Source organism: Panulirus ornatus, chromosome 30, assembly GCF_036320965.1.
Source record: "Panulirus ornatus isolate Po-2019 chromosome 30, ASM3632096v1, whole genome shotgun sequence".
Classification (NCBI taxonomy): Eukaryota; Metazoa; Arthropoda; class Malacostraca; order Decapoda; family Palinuridae; genus Panulirus; species Panulirus ornatus.
The window spans coordinates 24,753,465-24,776,226 of record NC_092253.1 but is presented as its reverse complement, the minus strand read 5'-3'; the positions used below and the strand labels follow the sequence as shown (position 1 = coordinate 24,776,226).

Genomic DNA, 22,762 nt, shown 5'->3' with positions numbered 1-22,762 from the left:
ACACCATGTTTTGGAGCAAAATCACATCATATCTTCATGAAATTAACACTCTCAGAGCAACAACAAGTCTATGAAGATCATATGAGGAGTTACGAGCCATGTTGACATTTTAATGATATGGATAAAGATACAGTAAAAGTGGGAAGATATGAAACTCTTTGGGGAAGAAAGTATTTAAAAGGCATGGTTCCATCTGGCAGCATAGCAGTCTTCTCTTCAACAGTGTGGGCTGGAAGCTATTGCAGCTGGCAGTTCTGCAATCCTTTTATTTCCCACAGTGTCACTATAGTGTGTTACCAGACTCCCCTGCATGAGGTTACATTGTGATTGAAACGTCATCTATGTCGAGGTTGTGTTACTCGGAGTACAGATTTGTCAAAGAAACTCTCAAACCAAAGAAGTCCCAATTTTCCCTGCTATTGGAAATAGTGCAACCTTGGGCTGCAGGAGCCTCTGGAAAGATTGACTTGGGTAACTCCAGGACTCTTTCTTAGAACGAAGTCCTTGAGTAGTCATACATAAAGTAAATATAAACATCATTCCTTTTCCTTCCAACCCATCTGCTGTTTCCCACCTTACTGAGGGAGCACCAGGAACAGACAAAGAAATGGCCTCATTTAGTCTCATCCATTTTCTAGTTGTTATATATAATGAACAAAAACCAAAGCCCCCTGTCCAAAAACAAGCCCTACAGACCTTTCCATAGTTTCCATGACTACTTCATAAAACCTGGTTCAGCCCACAGACAGCATGTCATCCCCTGTATACGACATCACTCCAATTCATGCTATCTTTTGCATACCTCATACTATCCTGCAAGCTCAGGCCTCAAACACTCAAAACGTCTTTCACTCCATTATATCCCTGCTCCTCCTTCAATTTCCTTTTGCCTTGTTCCCCCACCTCTAAACTGTATAAGGCCCATCCATTCATATATGTACATAAACACCCATACATGCACATATACATACATATATATCAACATATACATATATACATACATACACATACACAGATATATACACATATACACTTGTATATAAATACTTGCATGCCTTCATCCATTCCAGGCACTACCCCACCCCAAGGAAACAGCATCGCTATCCGCTTCTACAGCAGGGTAGCGCCAGGAAAACAGACAAAAAGGGCACATTCGTTCACCCTCAGTCTCTAGCTGTCATGTGTAATGCACCGAAACAATAGCTCCCTATCAACATCAAGGCCCCAAAGACCTTTCCATGGTTAACCCCAGACGTTTCACATGCCCTGGTTCAGTCCAATGACAACATGTTCACCCCAGTATACCACATCATTCCAATTCACTCTATTCCTTGCGCGCCTCTTACCCTCCTGTATGTTCAGGCCCCGATCACTCAAAATCTTTTTCACTCCATCCTTCCACCTCCAATTTGGTCTCCCACTTCTCCTCGTTCCCTTCACCTCTGACACATAACCTCTTTGTCAACCTTTCCTAACTCATTCTCTCCATAAGTCCAAACCATTTCAACACATCCTCTTCTGCTCTCTCAACCACACTCTTTTTATTTCCACACCTCTCTCTTACCCTTTCATTACTTATTTTATCAAACTACCTCACACCACATATTGTCCTCAAACATTTCATTTTCAAAACATCAACCCTCCTTTGTACAACTCTATCTACAGCCCATGCCTTGCAACCATATAATATTGTTGGAACTATTATTCCTTCAAACATACCCATTTTTGCTCTCAAAGATAACGTTCTCTCCTTCTACACATTCTTCATTGCTCCCAGAACCTTCGCCTCCTCCCCCACCCTGTGACTTAATTCTGCTTCCATGATTCCATTTGCTGCTAAGGCCACTCTTAGATATCTAAAGCACTTCACTTCCTCTAATTTTTCTTCATTCAAACTTATATCCCAATTAACTTGTCCCTCAACCATACTGAACCTAATAACCTTGCTCTTATTCACATTAACTCTCAACTTTCTTTTTTCACACACTTTTTCAAACTCGGTCACCAACTTCTGCAGTTTCTCACTCGAATTAGCCACCAGTGCTATATCATCAGCAAACAACAACTGACTCACTTTCCAGGCCCTCCCATCCCCAATGGACTGTATACTCACCCATCTCTCCAAAACTATTGCATTCACCTCCCTAACCACCCCAACCATAAACAAATTAACCCTGCCACAGAACGACATTCACTGGGAACCAATCACTCTCCTCTCTTCCTACTCGTACACATGCATTACATCCTTAGTAAAAACTTTTCACTGTTTCTAGCAGCTTACCTCCCACACCATATACTGTTTAGACCTTCCAAAAAGCATCTCTATCAACCCTATCATATGTTTTACGTATTTTTTTTACCTCCTTCCAAAACATCTTTTTGTTCTTAAAATCTAATGATACTCTCTCACCCTATCTCTCATTTACCCTCTTTTTCAACCATTGTGCCTTACACAAGCCATCACTGCTTCCCTAAATAAATCCCATTTCTCACCCACTCCCCTCAAATCATTTGATCTCACCTTTCGCCATTCTACTCTCAATCTTTTCTGGTACTCCCTCACACAAGTCTCCTTTCCAAGCTCACTTACTCTCACCACTCTCTTCTCCCCAACATTCTCTCTTCTCTTTTGAAAACCTCTATGAATCCTCACCTTCGCCTCCACGAGATAGTGATCAGACACACCTATCAATTAAAACGTAATCCAATAATGCCCTCTGACCATCTCTCCTACTCCCATACGTATACTAATGTATATCTCTCTTTATAAACCAGTCCTTTTTCAGCACACAAATCCACAAGGGGTTTCTAGCCCCCAGCTCCGGCCCCCTTTAGTCGCCTTCTACAACACACAGGGAATATGTGGGAAGCATTCTTTCTCCCCTAACCCCATTGATATTTACATAGGAAAAAACACGTAGAAATTGTCTGTATAAGTCAGTCTAATTATAAACTATATTCAGAGGAGTGCAGTAATTCTAGAAATATTCAACCTTTCTTGATGATGATGCAATGGATAATCTTTGCCTAATAATCCATGCAGCACAAAACAATAAAGTTAACTTTTGTAGATCTTTCAAAACCACAGCATCTTTTCAATGCTATTCCACATTACTTTTGATACTACTCTATGCCACTTAAATCATCCATTATTCCCTTCATGAAAATAATGTTTCTAATTTCATCCTTCATTCTCCTTATACTTCCAGTTTCATAACTTCCATCTTTTTAAACAATTTGAAGAAAATGTACTTGAGCATTTAATCTAAAACATACTAGTGTTTCACAAACAAACTTTACATTGGAATGTAAAATTCCCTCTAGAAACCATCTAGACTATCAAAGCTAACTTCTAACATTCAATTTCAAGCTCCTCTTTTATCAGAACCTCCATAATTACTAAATGGCATACCAATGCATTTCAAAGTAAGTATTCATTTTCTTCATTTCAAGGCATTTGGCATTCTATCTTCCCTTTCTCAAATACTATTAAGTTTAACTTTCTTCTGGACCCAGGTTACATGATTTAGAGGTACAAAACAAGGAAGGCTTAAGCCAGGGACTCAATGCCGTATATTAACATAAGCAAAACATTAAGTACTTTAAACCTCAGTTTGTAAGATAGCTCCCATTTACAATATAAGGAACATCTAATGCCACAGTTTCTAAATACCAAGCCATGGAATATGTAAATATTCTTCACTTACTTGAAGAATGACAAAGGTATCAATTAATGAAAACTAGTAAAAACTCACCAGTTGAAGCAATAAACATATCTCCAGGCCGAGTGCGACCATAACGCATACTGAGTGCTCCAGCTGCACTCTGCAATGTTAGAGTCACCAAACTCACATATTTCAGTAAAGTGCCTTTTGAAGGAGGAAAAAAAATTAATTAAAAGATAATCATCACACACAATAACATAAACTTATAAATTTCAAGGAATGCTGTTTAAGTTCCTGAAAGGGCAACCAGCTTACAGCCAACAGAGGTACTTACCCTAAACCCTGGGGTAATCAATTGATGGTTACCTGGCACAAGATGGACAGGAGAGAAACAAAACTTCCCACATATGTCCTGCATGTCACAAGGAATGTTTAAGAAGGCTTGGGAGTGGTAAGGGGGAGGAGACTGGAAATACTCCCCTCTAATATCAACTTCCTTAAGGGTGTGAGAGAAAGAGTCAAGTAAGGATTTTTCCTCAAAAGTTCAAGCAACTGATCCTGATGTTACTTCAATGACATGGAAAATGGTAGGTTGGTATACATATACACTTTAGCTTACCTTACCTTCCTGCACCAAGACCATCTTATGTAGTGGCTCCCATAGCATTCAAGAATATGGTAGTTCCTTTATATATCATCATCATTACTATCTTTGTTATCATTATCATTATTACTATGAGACTGTGAGAAAAAATGTCAGAGGTGAGCCCCAAACTGATGTGGGTAAATATGAAAGAGGATTATGTGGGGTGGGCAATTATCAGTACATAAGCACCTAGACATGAGAGGATTGAAGGAGAATGCAATGGTTTTGGAAAGAACTAAGAGAATATAACAGCAAGTATGATACAAGAAACTGTGCATTAGTTATGGGTAATTTGAATGTGAAAGTGGGTAACATGGCACTCGAGGGTATGAATGAGAGTGTATTCAGAGATGTGAGCTGAAAAAGGGCTAAAGATTGGGAATAAATGGTTTAAAAAGAGAGATGGAAAGTGATAATCATTGAATTATGAACTAATTAACAGGTGTGCAAAAGAGTGATGCTTGGTTTCAAATTTGCTAGAAGGGCAGCTGGTGAAATGTCATGGCTTGGTGGAAGCATGGGTGAAGATTTGTGGAGACTTTAAAAAAAGAGTAAATGATATGGGTAAGAAGAGGTAGTGATAATCAGTGAGCCTGGAAAAATGGCTTGAATGAAGAAACACCAAGAGAAACTGAGTAAAGAAAGGCAAAAATGGAGAAAATGAAGCTTTGGAAGTAGAAAAGGAATGCATAGTATCTAGGGAAGCAGTGCTGACATGTGCCAGAGGAGTGTGTGGCATATGGAACAGGGAGGTAGGAACGTGAGAAAGGGTAGTGAGTGGTGGGATGAGGAAGTTAGTTTGCAAGTGAAAGAGAAAAGAGAGTGTATGGGCATTACTTACCGGGAAGGAATGTGAGTGATTGGAGGATGTACAAGGGAATGCACCAGAAAGTCAAAAGTGTGGTGCAGGGGCTGAAAAACAGGACAAATGAGAGTCCAGGTGAATATGTATCAGGAAACTTTAGTAGGGATGATAAGAAAAAAAAAATCAGAGGGAGGTAAACATGTATGAGAAAAACAAAAGATCAAATGAGATTATTGGTGAAGGGGAAAATGGGGACATAGTAACAGACAGTGATCAGTGATAAGGTGAAAAGGAGAAGGATTAAGTACTTTGAAGGATTGTTGAATATGAGTGATGACATGGTGGCAGATGTTGGGTGTTAGGGTTAGGGAGGTATGGGAAGTGAGTCAATAATAATGGTATGGTGACAAGAGAAGAGGTGGTGAAAACCTTGTGTATGATGAAATGTGGTAAGGTGGTTGGAGTAGACAGTACTGCAGCTGAATTTCTATGAAAGGGAATCATTAAGCAACTGATTGGATGGTTAGGATTTTCAATGTATGTATGGATCATGGTGAGGTGTCCGAGAATTGGTAAAATGCTTATATAATGTATAGAGGCAAGGGGGATAACAGAGGTATATTTGTTGAGTACCTAAGAAGTTATATGAGAGAGAGGTGACTGAGAGGGTGAATGCATGTACAGAGCATCGGACAGAGGAAGAACAATTCAGTTTCAGAAGTGATAAATATTGTGTGGGTCAGGTGTTAGCTTTGAAAAAGGTGTGTAAGAAATACTTAAAGAAATGGAAGGATTTGTATATGGTATATATGGACTTAGATAAAGCATAAGGTATAGTTAATAGAGATTGTTTGTGGCAGGTGTTTCAATTCTGTGGGGTAGGAGTAAAAAGCTATTAGAAATAGAGAGGCATTATCATTAGGAGAGTAAGACATGTATGCAGAAAGGTGTAGAGGAGGGTGAGTGGTTCCAGTTAAAGGTAGGTATAGGGCAGGGGTGTGAGATGAAATCATGGCAATTCAATATGTTTATGAATAAGGTGGTGAGGTAGGTAAATGTGTGGTTTTCGGGGATAAAGATAGGTCTGTAGCAGATTTGAATGAAAAACGACAAAAATTGGTTCCTGAGTTTGGGGAAGTATGTGAAAGAAAAGAGTTGAGAGTCAGTGTGAATGAAAGCAAGGTTATCAGGTTTAGCAGTGGAAAGAGACAGGTTAGATGGGGTTGAGTTTGAATGAGAAAACTTGGAAGAAATGAAATGTTTTAAGATATCTTGAAGAGGAAATCAGAAGTTAGGAATCCCTGAGTGACCCACTACATCCCTCGTGCTTAATCTCTTCAATTTTGCTATGACTGCTTCTCACACATTACAATAATTCCCTTGGATTTTCTAAAAAATCTAATCAATTCTCACACCTTCCTTTAAAGTTTCTGTTTTAATCCTATCCCTTGTTCTTTGTTCCCTGTCTTTCTCCTAATCCTCAAGCGAGTCACTGAGTCCTACTTTTGCACCTTCTAACTCAATAAATGCATTTATGGTGTTCATTAAGTATTCTTATAAATACTCTGGAGATTCATTATCATTCAAACATTCATTCTACTTATTTCTCAATGTCCTATTTTCTCTTTCATTTGATTTATGGTCTTTTCCTGGCTTCTGAATTATCTAACTAACAAAACCTGGATTTTCACTTTACCTTCATTTATGACAGTAGTCTCTGTTCTTCTTCCTTGAATAATATCATCCTCAAACCCTATTAAGGACTTTCCCTGTTCTCTTGCTACTCCACAGATTGTTGCACCATAGCCTGTAAAATCAAATGTACTCTTAATTTTTTTCTTCCTTAATTCAGTGACCATTCTCTAATCTTATAGTCAATATTTGACCAAAAAAATATCTTTTATAATCCTCAAACAATGTATTCATTTTGTTTTGTACATTTCAAAGTGTGCAAAAAAAAATTAAAAGAATCCCTTTCAGAATATCAGCATCATATATCATTAAAGAAGATATCAAAAAATCAGTACACTTCTCTCTGTATCAGTAATGCAAGATGTACGTTGGTATATAATATTATTCTGAAAAGAGCAGGCCATGGTTGGTCACATGGATCATCCTTTTCGGTGGAAATATATAATTATTTTGTGTTTTCTAAGTGCAATTTTTTTTTTTCATACTATTCGCCATTTCCCGCATTAGCGGGGTAACATTAAGAACAGAGGACTGGGCCTTTGAGGGAATATCCTCACATGGCCCCCTTCTCTGTTCCTTCTTTTGGAAAATTAAAAAAAAAAAAAGGAAAAAAAAAAATATTTCCTAGAAATAATTTCAGATATCCTAGACATATCATTTTCATATATTTTACATGTTTCAAACACTTTTGTATATATAACATGCATTATCTGCATTCTTACTTCTCATCACACAGACAAAACATTATCTAGATAAAGGAATGAAAAATAACTTTATCTTCATCAAAAATATATACAATAATATAAGAAAAATAGAGGACATGGGATAAAGAATACAGAACACGTTTCCCCTGCCTGTCATAGAAGATGACTAAGAGGGGCAGGAGCAGATGGCTGGAAATCCTTCCTTTCTGTATTACTTTCCAAAGGAATGAACAGATCAAGGAGCCAAGAGAGGAATTTTCCTTCTCAAGCTCTTTCATCTGTTTTTGACGCTATCTCGCTCAAGGAGGAAATGGTGAGCAAGTATGAAAAAAAAATTTTTCTTTTACTGCAAAAGTGACTATATTAGCTACTGAGCAAAAGGGTCAATTACTGACAGCCTTGAAGAGGTAGGAGCCCCATTGTGGGAATCCTGGGGTTGTATGATTACAAAATTTTTTATATGTAGGCAAGAATAAAGAAGCCCATAATACCCTCTACAAAGAAATCATCTGCTTCACCTTACACTACCCTCATCAGCCTAGTCATTCATTCCATCAAGAGCAAATATAACAAACCTGCAAACTATGCAAAGTAGAGCACTTGAAACATCACTAGCTGCCCACAAACACAAATTTCAACACCTTCACAGTGAAACAAAAATCCTCCTAATACAATTCTTACTCAAAGTACTCAGGACTCAATTCTTAGAAACAGTACTAGACACTTCCAATACAAACCACCCTACACCTAACCAACAACCCCCAGACAGAAACAGAAAGCTTGCCCCCTGCTTCATACTTCAACTATCTCCACTCACAGATCCCCTAACCCCGACAAATGCACTTATCCGAGGCTTCCCATGACTCCTCTCACACCCTTCAGCATGTTGAGGCCCCACCACACACTCATAGCTTCTTTCACTCTATCCTTCCACTTCCTCTTTGGTTCACCCTTTTCCCTTGCTCCCTCCACTAACAACTAGTACACTCTCTTGGTCATCCTCACCATACTTTCAAACTTTTCAGCGTAACTTCTTCAGTTCTCTTGTACATATTCTTCTTGCAACCACACTTCTCTCTTACCCTATTGTTTCATTTCTTTTGTGATCAACCCTCCAAACACCACAACCTTAAATATTTCATTTCCAACATTTCCTTCAAGTTTTTATAAAAGACCAACAAAGTGGACAGGAGGACAGTACTATGAGAGATGGAGGAACAGAGTAACTATAGAACACATAAAATTTAGTAAGAAACTTGAAAATAGGGCTGTAAAGAAATACTTTTATAACATAAGAGTTGTGGATGAACAGAATATGGTTAATGCAGACAGTATACATAAATTCAAGAGGTTCTGTGATAGTAGCAAATGTTCAAAGATATGGGAACCTAAGAGTGTAACGCTCCCTCCCTTTGCAGTACAAGTGTATAATAGGTAGTAAAAACAAACAGTTAATTACAATGACCCTATTTCATACTTTTTCATCTTGAGCCAACTCTTCACATACATATAATACTGTTGGAACTAATGTACCATCAAACATGTCCATCTTTGCCCTCACAAACAATTATGTCTTTCCACACATTCCTTAATGCCCCCAGGAAATTAAGAACTTAAGCTCCCATGGTTCTATCTGATTCTCTCTGTTTGCACTCACTCCAACCAACCTCTCTTTCTCTCTCTCTCTGTCTCCCATTATAAACTTCATAGCTTTTCTTTTCTCCACATTAATTCTCAAATTTTGTTTACACACTCCCCCAAACTCAAAAACCAGCTTCTGCTGTAGTTTTTCACTCAAATCTGCCAGCAGAGCTATGTAAAAATAAACAGCTGCTGACTCACCTCCAATAGACTGTAGACATGTCCCTCTCTCCAAGACCCTTGCATTTACCTCTCTCACCATCCCATCCATAAACAGGTTAACAGCCAGGGTGACATAACACTCCCAGCCATATAACCACCTTCACCAAATCAACCTCCTCTCTTCAGAGGTAAGATAAGTTTCAAGGAAGAACAAATATGATAAAGGGACTTCAATTAAGGTACACTATATGCAACTGATGTGCCTTTTGGAGCCACTTTAATAGTGATAGCTTCAAACACCAACAAATCTAATAACTAAGGAGGATTGTGCATATTCAAATAACTGCTAGATACTGTAAATTCTACCAGTTAAACAAAAGCTTTGCTCACACTGCATAGCCACACTACAAAGCAACACTATATAACACAAAGTCAACATAAATTCTAAGAAAATACTGATCCACAAAACTCTTTGTTGGTCACAAAATTCATTTGAAATGCTTGCAATATTTCATTAATAGAGTTACAAAGCATCCTTTACATAATTACCATTGTTTAGACAATAAATGAAATCGAACGAAACATTATGTGTGATTTCATTCATTGCATGGGAACACCTACTCAAGGATACATGGTTCGACATGAGTTTACCTACCTTTTTCAAAGCTCAGGTTGCAACTTTCTGCTGCAGCATTTTGGCTATAAAATGGCTTGGTTGTCATAATACCTCAAAAGCAACTGTCTTAAGCAAGATGAAGTGCTGCAGTGGAATACTGATGCATTTGATATTACTTCCAATGAGCCCACCAACCTTATCTGGCAACATACGCACAAAAATAAAAGAAAATTAAAGAAAAAATTGGGGAATGACAGTAACATAAAATATGCAAAATAACTACAAGAATCTTTTGCTGAAACACTGTAGGTTTATATTTCATTTTTTTATAATCATTATACATAATTACTGTTTCCTGCATTAGCGAGGTCCCGCCAAGAAACAGATGAAGAATGGCCCATCCACTCATATACATATATACATACATATACACATATACATATACATGTGCACATATACATAAATATATCCATACATATACATACACATATGCAGCATTACATACACACACATGTACATATTCATACTTGCTTGCCTTCATCCATTCCTGTCGATACCTCACCCCACAGGAAAACAGCATTGCTATTTATACATTACTATACCAGGCAGGATATTCAGGTGGAGGGAAAACATAGGTTAAAATCATATATATTTTATTTATTTATTTATTTTGCTTTATCGCTGTCTCCCGCGTTAGCGAGGTAGCGCAAGGAAACAGACGAAAGAATGGCCCAACCCGCCCACATACACATGTATATACATACATGTCCACACACGCACAATATACATACCAATACATCTCAATGTACACATATATATACACACACAGACATATACATATATACACATGTACATAATACATACTGTCTGCCTTTATTTGTTCCCATCGCCACCTCACCACACATGGAATAACAACCCCCTCCCCCCTCATGTGTGCGAGGTAGCGCTAGGAAAAACACCAAAGGCCCCATTCGTTCACACTCAGTCTCTAGCTGTCATGTAATAATGCACCGAAACCACAGCTCCCTTTCCACATCCAGGTCCCACACACTTTGCATGGTTTACCCCAGACGCTTCACATGCCCTGGTTCAATCCACTGACAGCACGTCGACCCCGGTATACCACATCGTTCCAATTCACTCTATTCCTTGCACGCCTTTCACCCTCCTGCATGTTCAGGCCTGATCACTCAAAATCTTTTTCACTCCATCTTTCCACCTCCAATTTGGTCTCCCACTCCTCCTCGTTCCCTCCACCTCTGACACATATATCCTCTTGGTCAATCTTTCCTCACTCATTCTCTCCATGTGACCAAACCATTTCAAAAAACCCTCTTCTGCTCTCTCAACCACACTCTTTTTATTTTCCACACATCTCTCTCACCCTTACATTACTTACTCGATCAAACCACCTCACACCACATATTGTCCTCAAACATCTCATTTCCAACACATCCACCCTCCTGCGCACAACTCTATCCATAGCCCACATCCATAGCAACCATACAACATTGTTGGAACCACTATTCCTTCAAACATACCCATTTTTGCTTTCCGAGATAATGTTCTCGACTTCCAAACATTCTTCAAGGCTCCCAGAATTTTTGCCCCCTCCCCCACCCTATGATTCACTTCCGCTGCCAGATCCACTCCCAGATATCTAAAACACTTCACTTCCTCCAGCTTTTCTCCATTCAAACTTACCTCCCAATTGACTTGACCCTCAACTCTACTGTACCTAATAACCTTGCTCTTTTTCACATTTACTCTTAACTTTCTTCTTTCACATACTTTACCAAACTCAGTCACCAGCTTCTGCAGTTTCTTACATGAATCAGCCACCAGCGCTGTATCATCAGCGAACAACAACTGACTCACTTCCCAAGCTCTCTCATCCACAACAGACTGCATACTTGCCCCTCTTTCCAAAACTCTTGCATTCACCTCCCTAACGACCCCATCCATAAACAAATTAAACAACCATGGAGACATCACACACCCCTGCCGCAAACCTACATTCACTGAGAACCAATCACTTTCCTCTCTTCCTACACGTACACATGCCTTACATCCTCGATAAAAACGTTTCACTGCTTCTAACAACTTGCCTCCCACACCATATATTCTTAATACCTTCCACAAAGCATCTCTATCAACTCTATCGTATGCCTTCTCCAGATCCATAAATGCTACATACAAATCCATTTGTTTTTCTAAGTATTTCTCGCATACATTCTTCAAAGCAAACACCTGATCCACACATCCTCTACCACTTCTGAAACCACACTGCTCTTCCCCAATCTGATGCTCTGTACATGCCTTCACCCTCTCAATCAATACCCTCCCATATAATTTACCAGGAATACTCAACAAACTTATACCTCTGTAATTTGAGCACTCACTCTTATCCCCTTTGCCTTTGTACAATGGCACTATGCAAGCATTCCGCCAATCCTCAGGCACCTCCCCATGAATCATACATACATTAAACAACCTTACCAACCAGTCAACAATACAGTCACCCCCTTTTTTAATAAATTTCACGGCAATGCCATCCAAACCTGCTGCTTTGCCGGCTTTCATCTTCTGTAAAGCTTTTACTACCTCTTCTCTATTTACCAAATCATTTTCCCTGACCCTCTCACTTTGCACACCACCTCGACCAAGACACCCCACATCTGCCACTCTATCATCAAACACATTCAACAAACCTTCAAAATACTCCTCCATCTCCTTCTCACACCACCACTACTTGTTATCACCTCCCCATTAGCCCCCTTCACTGAAGTTCCCATTTGCTCCCTTGTCTTACGCACTTTATTTACCTCTTTCCAAAACATCTTTTTATTCTCCCTGAAATTTAATGATACTCTCTCACCCCAACTCTCATTTGCCCTCTTTTTCACCTCTTGCACCTTTCTCTTGACCTCCTGCCTCTTTCTTTTATACCTCTCCCACTCATTTGCATTTTTTCCCTGCAAAAATCGTTCAAATGCCTCTCTCTTCTCTTTCACTAATAATCTTACATATGCAGCATTACATACATACACATGTACATATTCATACTTGCTTGCCTTCATCCATTCATGTCGATACCTCACCCCACAGGAAAACAGCATTGCTATTTATACATTACTATACCAGGCAGGACATTCAGGTGGAGGGAAAACATAGGTTAAAATTATATATATATATATATATATATATATATATGGGAGCGGGGGGCTGGAAATCCTCCCCTCTCGTTTTTTTTTTTTTTTTAATTTTCCAAAAGAAGGAACAGAGGGGGCCAGGTGAGGATATTCCAAAAAAGGCCCAGTCCTCTGTTCTTAACGCTACCTCGCTAACGCGGGAAATGGCGAATAGTTTAAAAGAAAAGAAAGAAGAATATATATATATATATATATGTGAATGTGTTTGATGATAGAGTGGCAGATATAGGGTGTTTTGGTCGAGGTGGTGTGCAAAGTGAGAGGGTTAGGGAAAATGATTTGGTAAACAGAGAAGAGGTAGTGAAAGCTTTGCGGAAGATGAAAGCCGGCAAGGCAGCAGGTTTGGATGGTATTGCAGTGGAATTTATTAAAAAAGGGGGTGACTGTATTGTTGACTGGTTGGTAAGGTTATTTAATGTATGTATGACTCATGGTGAGGTGCCTGAGGATTGGCGGAATGCGTGCATAGTGCCATTGTACAAAGGCAAAGGGGATAAGAGTGAGTGCTCAAATTACAGAGGTATAAGTTTGTTGAGTATTCCTGGTAAATTATATGGGAGGGTATTGATTGAGAGGGTGAAGGCATGTACAGAGCATCAGATTGGGGAAGAGCAGTGTGGTTTCAGAAGAGGTAGAGGATGTGTGGATCAGGTGTTTGCTTTGAAGAATGTATGTGAGAAATACTTAGAAAAGCAAATGGATTTGTATGTAGCATTTATGGATCTGGAGAAGGCATATGATAGAGTTGATAGAGATGCTCTGTGGAAGGTATTAAGAATATATGGTGTGGGAGGAAAGTTGTTAGAAGCAGTGAAAAGTTTTTATCGAGGATGTAAGGCATGTGTACGTGTAGGAAGAGAGGAAAGTGATTGGTTCTCAGTGAATGTAGGTTTGCGGCAGGGGTGTGTGATGTCTCCATGGTTGTTTAATTTGTTTATGGATGGGGTTGTTAGGGAGGTGAATGCAAGAGTTTTGGAAAGAGGGGCAAGTATGAAGTCTGTTGGGGATGAGAGAGCTTGGGAAGTGAGTCAGTTGTTGTTCGCTGATGATACAGCGCTGGTGGCTGATTCATGTGAGAAACTGCAGAAGCTGGTGACTGAGTTTGGAAAAGTGTGTGGAAGAAGAAAGTTAAGAGTAAATGTGAATAAGAGCAAGGTTATTAGGTACAGTAGGGTTGAGGGTCAAGTCAATTGGGAGGTGAGTTTGAATGGAGAAAAACTGGAGGAAGTGAAGTGTTTTAGATATCTGGGAGTGGATCTGGCAGCGGATGGAACCATGGAAGCGGAAGTGGATCATAGGGTGGGGGAGGGGGCGAAAATCCTGGGGGCCTTGAAAAATGTGTGGAAGTCGAGAACATTATCTCGGAAAGCAAAAATGGGTATGTTTGAAGGAATAGTGGTTCCAACAATGTTGTATGGTTGCGAGGCGTGGGCTATGGATAGAGTTGTGCGCAGGAGGATGGATGTGCTGGAAATGAGATGTTTGAGGACAATGTGTGGTGTGAGGTGGTTTGATCGAGTGAGTAACGTAAGGGTAAGAGAGATGTGTGGAAATAAAAAGAGCGTGGTTGAGAGAGCAGAAGAGGGTGTTTTGAAGTGGTTTGGGCACATGGAGAGGATGAGTGAGGAAAGATTGACCAAGAGGATATATGTGTCGGAGGTGGAGGGAACAAGGAGAAGAGGGAGACCAAATTGGAGGTGGAAAGATGGAGTGAAAAAGATTTTGTGTGATCGGGGCCTGAACATGCAGGAGGGTGAAAGGAGGGCAAGGAATAGAGTGAATTGGAGCGATGTGGTATACCGGGGTTGACGTGCTGTCAGTGGATTGAAGCAAGGCATGTGAAGCGTCTGGGGTAAACCATGGAAAGCTGTGTAGGTATGTATATTTGCGTGTGTGGACGTATGTATATACATGTGTATGGGGGGGGGGGTTGGGCCATTTCTTTCGTCTGTTTCCTTGCGCTACCTCGCAAACGCGGGAGACAGCGACAAAGTATAATAAATAAAAAATAAATATATATGTTATACTGATCTATCTACTCTTCTGACATTTAATGCCCTTCTATAGGGTTCTTCCAATGCTTAGAGCCACCAGGAAGGATCAGAAATCATGACGTGTGGTGATGTCACGTCTGTGTCTGTGCAAATTGTGCATGCTTATAGAACATGGTTTCTGGTGAGGTGGTGTTTAAGAACAGGTTTCTGGCCCAGTTCCTTAGTGCTTGTCAAGTTGTTACAGTGTGTATGTGTTTTATAAGTGTCATGTTTGTTAGGGTAGTAGGGTTCTGTAAATATAGGGTGCTGAAGTATGGAGCAGGGTTAAGTTTTTAATTCTTGGTTATGAAGTGGTTTATGCAGGAGGGGTTTAGTGCTGTTGCAAAGACCTAAGTCCTAAGCTTACAGCAAGTATATTGAAAGTAATCTTCTTTACTGCATAGGTGTTAAATGTCTGTGGTTGTTAAGCAGTCAGTGATAGTTCTAAAGCCTCTTTTGTATGGTTTGCAGTCTTATCATATCTGCCATGACAGGGTGAATGATCTGGAAGTTGAGGCATAGTTCTGGTTAGAGCAGAAAAAATCTTTGTGAGGCATACTATGGGAATCTTTTTCTTGACCAAAATCTGGTACGAGTGCAAATAGTTTACATAAAGCCTTCGTGGCGAATGTCATGCATATGTTGTAAGCAATACTTAGAATGGGTTGAACATGTATTGAGTTGGAGTGGTTAAACATTCAGGATGACAAGAGGGTAAAGCTTGGATTCATGTCTGTCATGAACAGTGGACGTCTGTGTGGATGCACACACTTTGTCTTGTGTGAACCAGTATCCTTAATGAATAATGCAATGTTGCATACTTGTTGCTGCTTGAGTAGTACCATGGTGCTATAAAGTGACTATGAAGTCAACTGCAAATGAAAGGATTCACACAGTGATCTATTGGAGGTAATGGGAGGCCAATGGGAAGGGTCTAGTGCCATTGCAAAGAATAGAGTGCTGGGAAAATTGAGATGGAATTGTACTGAGAATTTTTGTTCTGTTCAGTATGTGTTAAGTGTTTGTAGTTACTAGCCAGCCAGTGATTGTTCTGAGTGTTCTGTTCTGTGAGGTTTGTAGCTGTGTCTTATACTTTATTCGTATTTGACAAGGCAAATGACCAGGCTGGTGGAGTATAGTTCTAGGTGGGACAGATTATTTGTTTGTATAGGATAATAAAGGACTCTTTTCCTTATCCAAATCAGTCATGAGTTAGTGTTTTGTGGGCATTTAGTTTGTTTGTCGCATTTGTGTTCTTGTTGGTAACTGGGAGGCGAATGTCATGTATGTCATATGTGAAGCCCAGAATAGTTGAAGTTTTGTAGAGTGGGAGCACTGGCCATTCAAGGTAGGATTTATGTCTGTCTGGGGTTAAATGGGTAACTGAAGAATTCTGTGGGATAAAACATTCTGATCTGAGCAAGCCAATGATCCAACCCTTTAATGTAGTGTTGCATGTTTGTCGTTGCTTCTGTAGTGTAAGGATGCTGCGGATGTAAAGTTGTCTGCATATGAGAGGACCTTCATTCTGTGGTCTGCAAGGGATAAAGGGATGTCATGTAGGAAGAGAGCTGGAGAAAGAAATGCTCCTTGGGAAACTCCACCGTAGAGCTGGTGGGTTTTAGAGGTGAGGCCCTTGTGAGTGTCCTTGGCTGGGTGGCCAGCTATGAAGCTGGCAAACCACTTCTTGTCATTTTCATGGAGGGGCAGTGTTAAGTATCTTTTGTTTGAGGACATGATGAAGGACAATGCTAATGCTTTGTGAAGTTTAATGTCACTAACATTGTGTGGGAGGGGCCCTACCTGTAGAGATACCATCCTCCCTTAGAGGCAAATTCTTTTATCATTGAATGATTGTACTTTCTATGGCTTCTATGTACATGCTATTACTTTCCTTTAGAAGAGCACAAGCTTAAGAAAAATTACAAGCAGACAGAGGAAGAAGTATTGAGACTTTTATTACAGACATTGTAAATTTGTTTAAATGAAAAAGAATAAAGTCTGGATTTAGTGCTGCAACTAAATTCAAAAGGTTGAAATAAGTTGTGATAAAGTTTCACTTACTAAACATGTGCTGTATTAAATGGACATATATTTCAATTACTTTTCTCATGAAACTATTCTATGTTATCAATACATAAGGTAACGGAGAAAAATGTTCTCTTCCCTGTCCATGGTAATACATCAGAATCACCCTAGTAGAGCAGAGATTGTACATTTACTGAATCTGTCACAGGCAAGATTTTTGGGTAGGGGTTGTGCTTCTGAAGACAATCATTGCTGAAATATTGTCTTCAAGACTTCTAAAATATCAATTTCACTGAAGAAACATACTATGTGAAAAAAAAACTTATGTGATGATTACATACAAAAAGGTTAAATGTCAAAACCTACAGCATCCTAGCCTACATATGATCCAAAAAGTGAGTTTGAAGTTCTATTGTGAGAAGTTACAGAAACAGAATAACAATATTACCTGAGTGAAATGATGTCTGCAAATACACCCAAAAATGAGTAAAACCTCTCTCCTTGAAGGTGGCGGGTTTGTTGTTAGCTTTGTACCTAAACTTCTAAGTAACTATTGATTAATACGATCAAAATGAATGCAGTACAATCTTTATCCTAAGAAACATTTCAAAAGCAGGGGTAACCAAAAATTTTTATATATGATTACATGAAATTAACACCTACAATGTTCTGTATCACTATCACTAGTCCATAATCATAAATACATAAAAGGAGTGAAAAACTGGTTATCTTAAATTTGATTTAACAGAGAAATAATGCCATCCTTAACTAATAATATTACATTATTTTTTAGAGTGGTAATTACCTGTGTATGAGGCATATAACATATGAGACAATACCCCAATGTGTGTATGCTGCCTTATGGTCTCTGCACATGTAAAATAACTTATTCTCTCCTTTATCAGTACCAGAAAATATTTTTGTATATCTTGTTAGTATACATACTGAATTAGCAGAGGGGACAGAATAAGTAATGCTGAAATGAACAGAAGATGGATGTCACACAAAGGAAATGACATGGAATGTGGTGTCACAAAGCGAGTTAAGAGAAATACTTCAAAGTGATTTCAGCACGTAGAGAGGATGCATGTTAAGTTGCACAAGACTTAGACAAAAAGAAACAGTGTGGTGAAGGAAAGGAAGAAAATGTGGGAATCCTTTGTAGAGAGGTCACAGGAAGGTGTAACAGAGATGTAGCATGATAAGGAGCTGTATTACGATGAGTGAAACTGGAGATTTTTCCATCATAGCTATCCACCACGGGATAGGTTTCTTATGAGGAATGAGACATCAAGAGATGCAGACAGATACTTAAAACAATGTGAATATATCAATATGTCATCCTAATATTTTGCACTAAATGTGTAGTTACTTATCAATTTACTGTAAGGTTGAAAAATTTAAACTAAAACCTGATGTCTAAAAGGGATATCATTGGAATGACATTTGAGAGTCTGGACCCAGTAATATTTAACCATATTTATATATGGAAAGGATGGATATGAGGGTATATTTCATTTAAATGGAGAGAGTATTACTAGAGGCCCCACCATGAAGAAATTGAAGAACTGGTACAGAATGGACATCAGTAAGCATGCTTTCAGCAACAAGATAACTGAAAACTCCAGTGGACTGCTGTTTATGCTACTAACTCTGGTTCTGTAGAAATATTTGAAAGAAATTCATGTAAAGCTTGTAAGATGCAAGAACAAAAAACATATCATAAAGCATTTCTAATGTATTACTATTTGCCCACCACAACCAAAGTGACTGTGTAACTCATGAGCTGGAGGCAGGTTGAAAAGTGCCTCCCAAAATTACTCCTCTGAGAATGTGTGAACTACATCAAGTAAATCAAAATACTCTATGTGATTTTTTATGTGCAAATCAATAACATGCACATATTTAAGGTGCGTTAAGCAATGATATACAGCTAATGTGTACCCAAAGGACATTTTTATCCAATGACTTCTCAAAAAAAATCAATATGCTTTGGTTAAATTTGAAGTAAATAAAGAAATTTATGGGCAGCAGAAAAATAGCTAAGGAATTCAGAAATAATTCTATGACATGAAAAAAGACAGTAGGGGAGAGCAACGATAAATATATGGTGAAAGACTTGTAAAAATATACAGGACCTATGAATTCCTCATCTACTTCCCCAAGCAGCCAATACTTACTGAACTTCTTAATGATAATATCAAAATATACCAATAATGGTTTTAATTTACTACCTTTGTCACTTGCTCAAGAATATTCACTGCAAGTAATTTGCTCAGCGGCTCATATGCTTTGACACATTTTGAATGCAAACTCCATATAAAAATTCAGCTACTGGATCTAATGGAGACCATTAAAATCATACAGTTTTCAAGTAACATCAAAAATTAAGAACATTTTGACTGTTAGGGAAAGCTGGTTAAGACTTTCACAGTTCTGTTGACTTTTACAGATTTCACCAACTTTACAATGATGAATTCCAAGTTCTCCTTGAGCTTCACAGCTGTCACCACAATCACCATATTCAGAATCTTAGAGGGTCCTTCCACGTCACAATTATTAGGCTTAATATATCCATCGATTTGTTACTTCGATGCTGCCCCTAACCTACAAAATTAACAATTCAGATAAGTTTATGAGATTAATGTGTACTTTAAAAATCAGCATTTAGTTTGTGACTTACAATAGGGATGGAAAAATTCCTTGAAATTAAATCTCACACCTATAAATGTTTTACGAGCTGAATCATCTCGTATGATTTTCTTCGATTGTAACATAAGAAAAGACTGCACTTCCTTAAAATTGCTCCTGTTCCTACATTATAAGAAAGATGAGTAAAAGCTGGGACATGTACAAATACAGGCTACAAAACTGATTCCAGCTCTTGAGAAATTTGATGCATGAAGGGAGGCTAAAAAGAATAGATCTCCATTCTATTAACAGTGGTGCAATGACCTTATACACATTATCAAAATCTAATATACATCTGACAACAAATATGAAACTCTATCCAAAAATAGATAAATAAAAAAAAAATGTTAAGACCACTGAAGTGAAACTCACAGCAAAAAGATGTAACACTGAAATAGGAAAAAGATTTTTGCAAATAGATGTGATGGAAGTATTGAACCCTGGAGTAAGTTAACATTAACTGTTGTTAATGGAAGCACAACATCTTCAAAACTGTCAAACATATTTCTAATCAGTTCAGGTATCTCATAAATGACTTCAAGGGAAACAAATATGCATATTCATTGATTCTTTTTCCTCATAACAGACCTTAAAAATATATTGTAGGAAAATAAATTTTAGAACTGGACTTCCCTTTCATTCTATTCCATTAAATTTCATGCAGACTTACTTCAAGAAGGCAAGGTACTTCTTACATTCTTTTCCTGCTGGATTTTGCCAGAGGCAGAGGAAGGAAGGGACAGAGCCATATTACCCTTCTTTCCTTTCCTCATAGGAATAAGTAAAGTTAAAAGAGAACCAAAATTTTGGCTATTGGGCCCTGTGTCCTACTTCCCAATTAAACAGTCAACAAGTATCAGCAATAAAATTTGTATTTTATTGTAATGGATTATATCACCTGATGAATGTGAAAGATTATTGGAAGAAATGGTTGCAAGTAAAATGGACCCTTGGTTCATATATTTCATAAGCAGAAACTATCAATTCATTGTCATGCTATAAGAGTACTGGAAAAACTGCATAATGAGCTCTTCTTCCACACTGGAAGATCACGTAAAACAGCAAAGGCAACACATCAGGGAAAAGTAATACACAGGAATATGGCTCATATTGCATGAACCGTGACCCCTCAACTAACTCTTGCATGTCCCACAATACATTTACTAATTAAAAACTACTTAGGAATCTTAAGAATCCAACTGGTAGAGTTCTAGTTCAGTAGCAACAACTAAATCACAAAGACTTCGAAAAAAAAAAGCATACCAATGGATCCTCATACTCAGCAAAACAGATTTATTGGACTAGGAGACGTAATTTGCATTAGTTTTCACCATCTTACTGTATGATGTATTTAATCATGGGAAGGGCTGTGATGAGCAGACAAAAGGGGGAACAGAAGTCAAACATTTCTAGAAATCAGGCTATGAAAACCTCATCTAAGGTGTCCCCAGCATCTTAAATTCCCCTTATCTTTTATTTTCTTTTTAGAAAAATACATAAATGTTATGGGGTTACTTGCATTTTGATGCTGGGAAGTTTGTTTGCCGAATGTTTGCTGTGTTCGCAGTGGGTTTACTCCAGCCAGAAGTCCAGTACAGCAACATGATGAAAATAATGTTGGCATAATTAGACGATAATCATGAAAATCAGGTAAATGTCTTCCCCTAAGTGAAGTGTGGTGAGGTTTTCAAAGGTTCATGTTTCTTTTCTACCCCACATCATAGCCGTTCATAATGTCATTCGTCTATTACTCGTACGATAAACTAATGGCTCTCTACCTTGCTCCTGCCTCTCCCGTCTAAATCACTTGCACCAGGATGCACTATGTGTACAGAGTCATTTGAGATGCATTTTCCTAGTTATTTCTATGGTGTCTCTAATCTGGAGTTTTATCGTTTTATTTTCAGTCTTCACACAGCAAAAGGATGCGTCTCCCTCAACAAACAAGGTACGTGCAGTGCCACACATTCTTAAACATTTCATACAAATGTATCAGTGACAAAGAAAGCAAAAGGCTTATGATGTCCTACCTAATGGTAACTGAAAGACATCTTTGTCAGCATCTGTAATAAAGACCTTTAACTTACGTTGAGTTACTTACCGTAGCACTGTGTTAAAAAAAGGATGACCTGCCTCGAAGGTAAGGGTGGAGGACGCGTCCCTGCCTGGCTGTTGACGTTAAGGGTTAGCTTTTCCCATGGCCATGATGGTTAGTTGGCTGTTAAGGTTATAGGTTTATCAATTATCAGGAATAAAGAGGCATTCAACGTCAAATCTTTACCACGACCAGGTGCTAAGGATGATTCGGAGGCCATACACACTAGGATTGAGAGTAAAAATGTGGCACAACTGAAAGTCAGATTTTGGTCAGGTCACACTTTTTCCTAAAGTCTTTCACAAATCTTACATAAAAAATAATATAAGTTGCAACTTATATTTGAATAATTTGATGTCACAGAAATAGTGGCCAGAAATCAATGCGATCGTATCATATATTTATATCTTGGCTTCGTGATTTGCTTGTGGTTACTAAAGTGATATGGACAGCAGCCTGTTTTCTATACTTGGAGAAAAATGTCATCCTTATTAATGTTCTTGCTACGATTATAAATCTACAGGCATTCTGTAATGTTAATTACCATACAGTCATCGTGTTAAAGTATATCCATGCTGTAAAAGCATATTTCTAATGTATGGAAAGTTTCACATAGCCTCAATTCCAGGGGAAGAATAGGGGCACTGCAGTTTGTTCCTTTATTCTACTACCAATAAGGTTAAACTGAGGGGTCATCAGTCATTGTAGGAGGTGCTAGTTCGAGGGTGTAGGCACTTTTATTAAAATTACAACAGCCGTCTCTGACACCTAA

General features: G+C 38.5%; 1 protein-coding gene across 4 annotated transcripts in view; it reads right to left on the bottom strand.

Annotated features, from left to right (window-relative positions):
• The window catches only part of LOC139758500 (UDP-N-acetylglucosamine transporter-like), a 28,814-nt gene extending 6,517 nt beyond the window's left edge, over nt 1–22,297 (bottom strand). Inside the window, exons 1-5 of one of the 4 annotated variants that reach the window (XM_071679990.1) lie at nt 21,997–22,149; nt 18,755–18,863; nt 9,971–10,131; nt 6,813–6,923; nt 3,756–3,869 (exon numbers count right to left, since the gene is read on the bottom strand). In XM_071679990.1, the coding sequence (XP_071536091.1) occupies nt 3,756–3,869; nt 6,813–6,923; nt 9,971–10,037 (292 nt within the window). In that variant the 5' untranslated portion in view covers nt 10,038–10,131; nt 18,755–18,863; nt 21,997–22,149. Of the gene's footprint in view, nt 1–3,755; nt 3,870–6,812; nt 6,924–9,970; nt 10,132–18,754; nt 18,864–21,673; nt 21,859–21,996; nt 22,153–22,176 lie in introns of those variants that run through there. The other 3 variants (XM_071679988.1, XM_071679987.1, XM_071679989.1) reach the window with 3 other exon arrangements.
• Between the last annotated feature and the right edge of the window lie 465 nt (nt 22,298–22,762).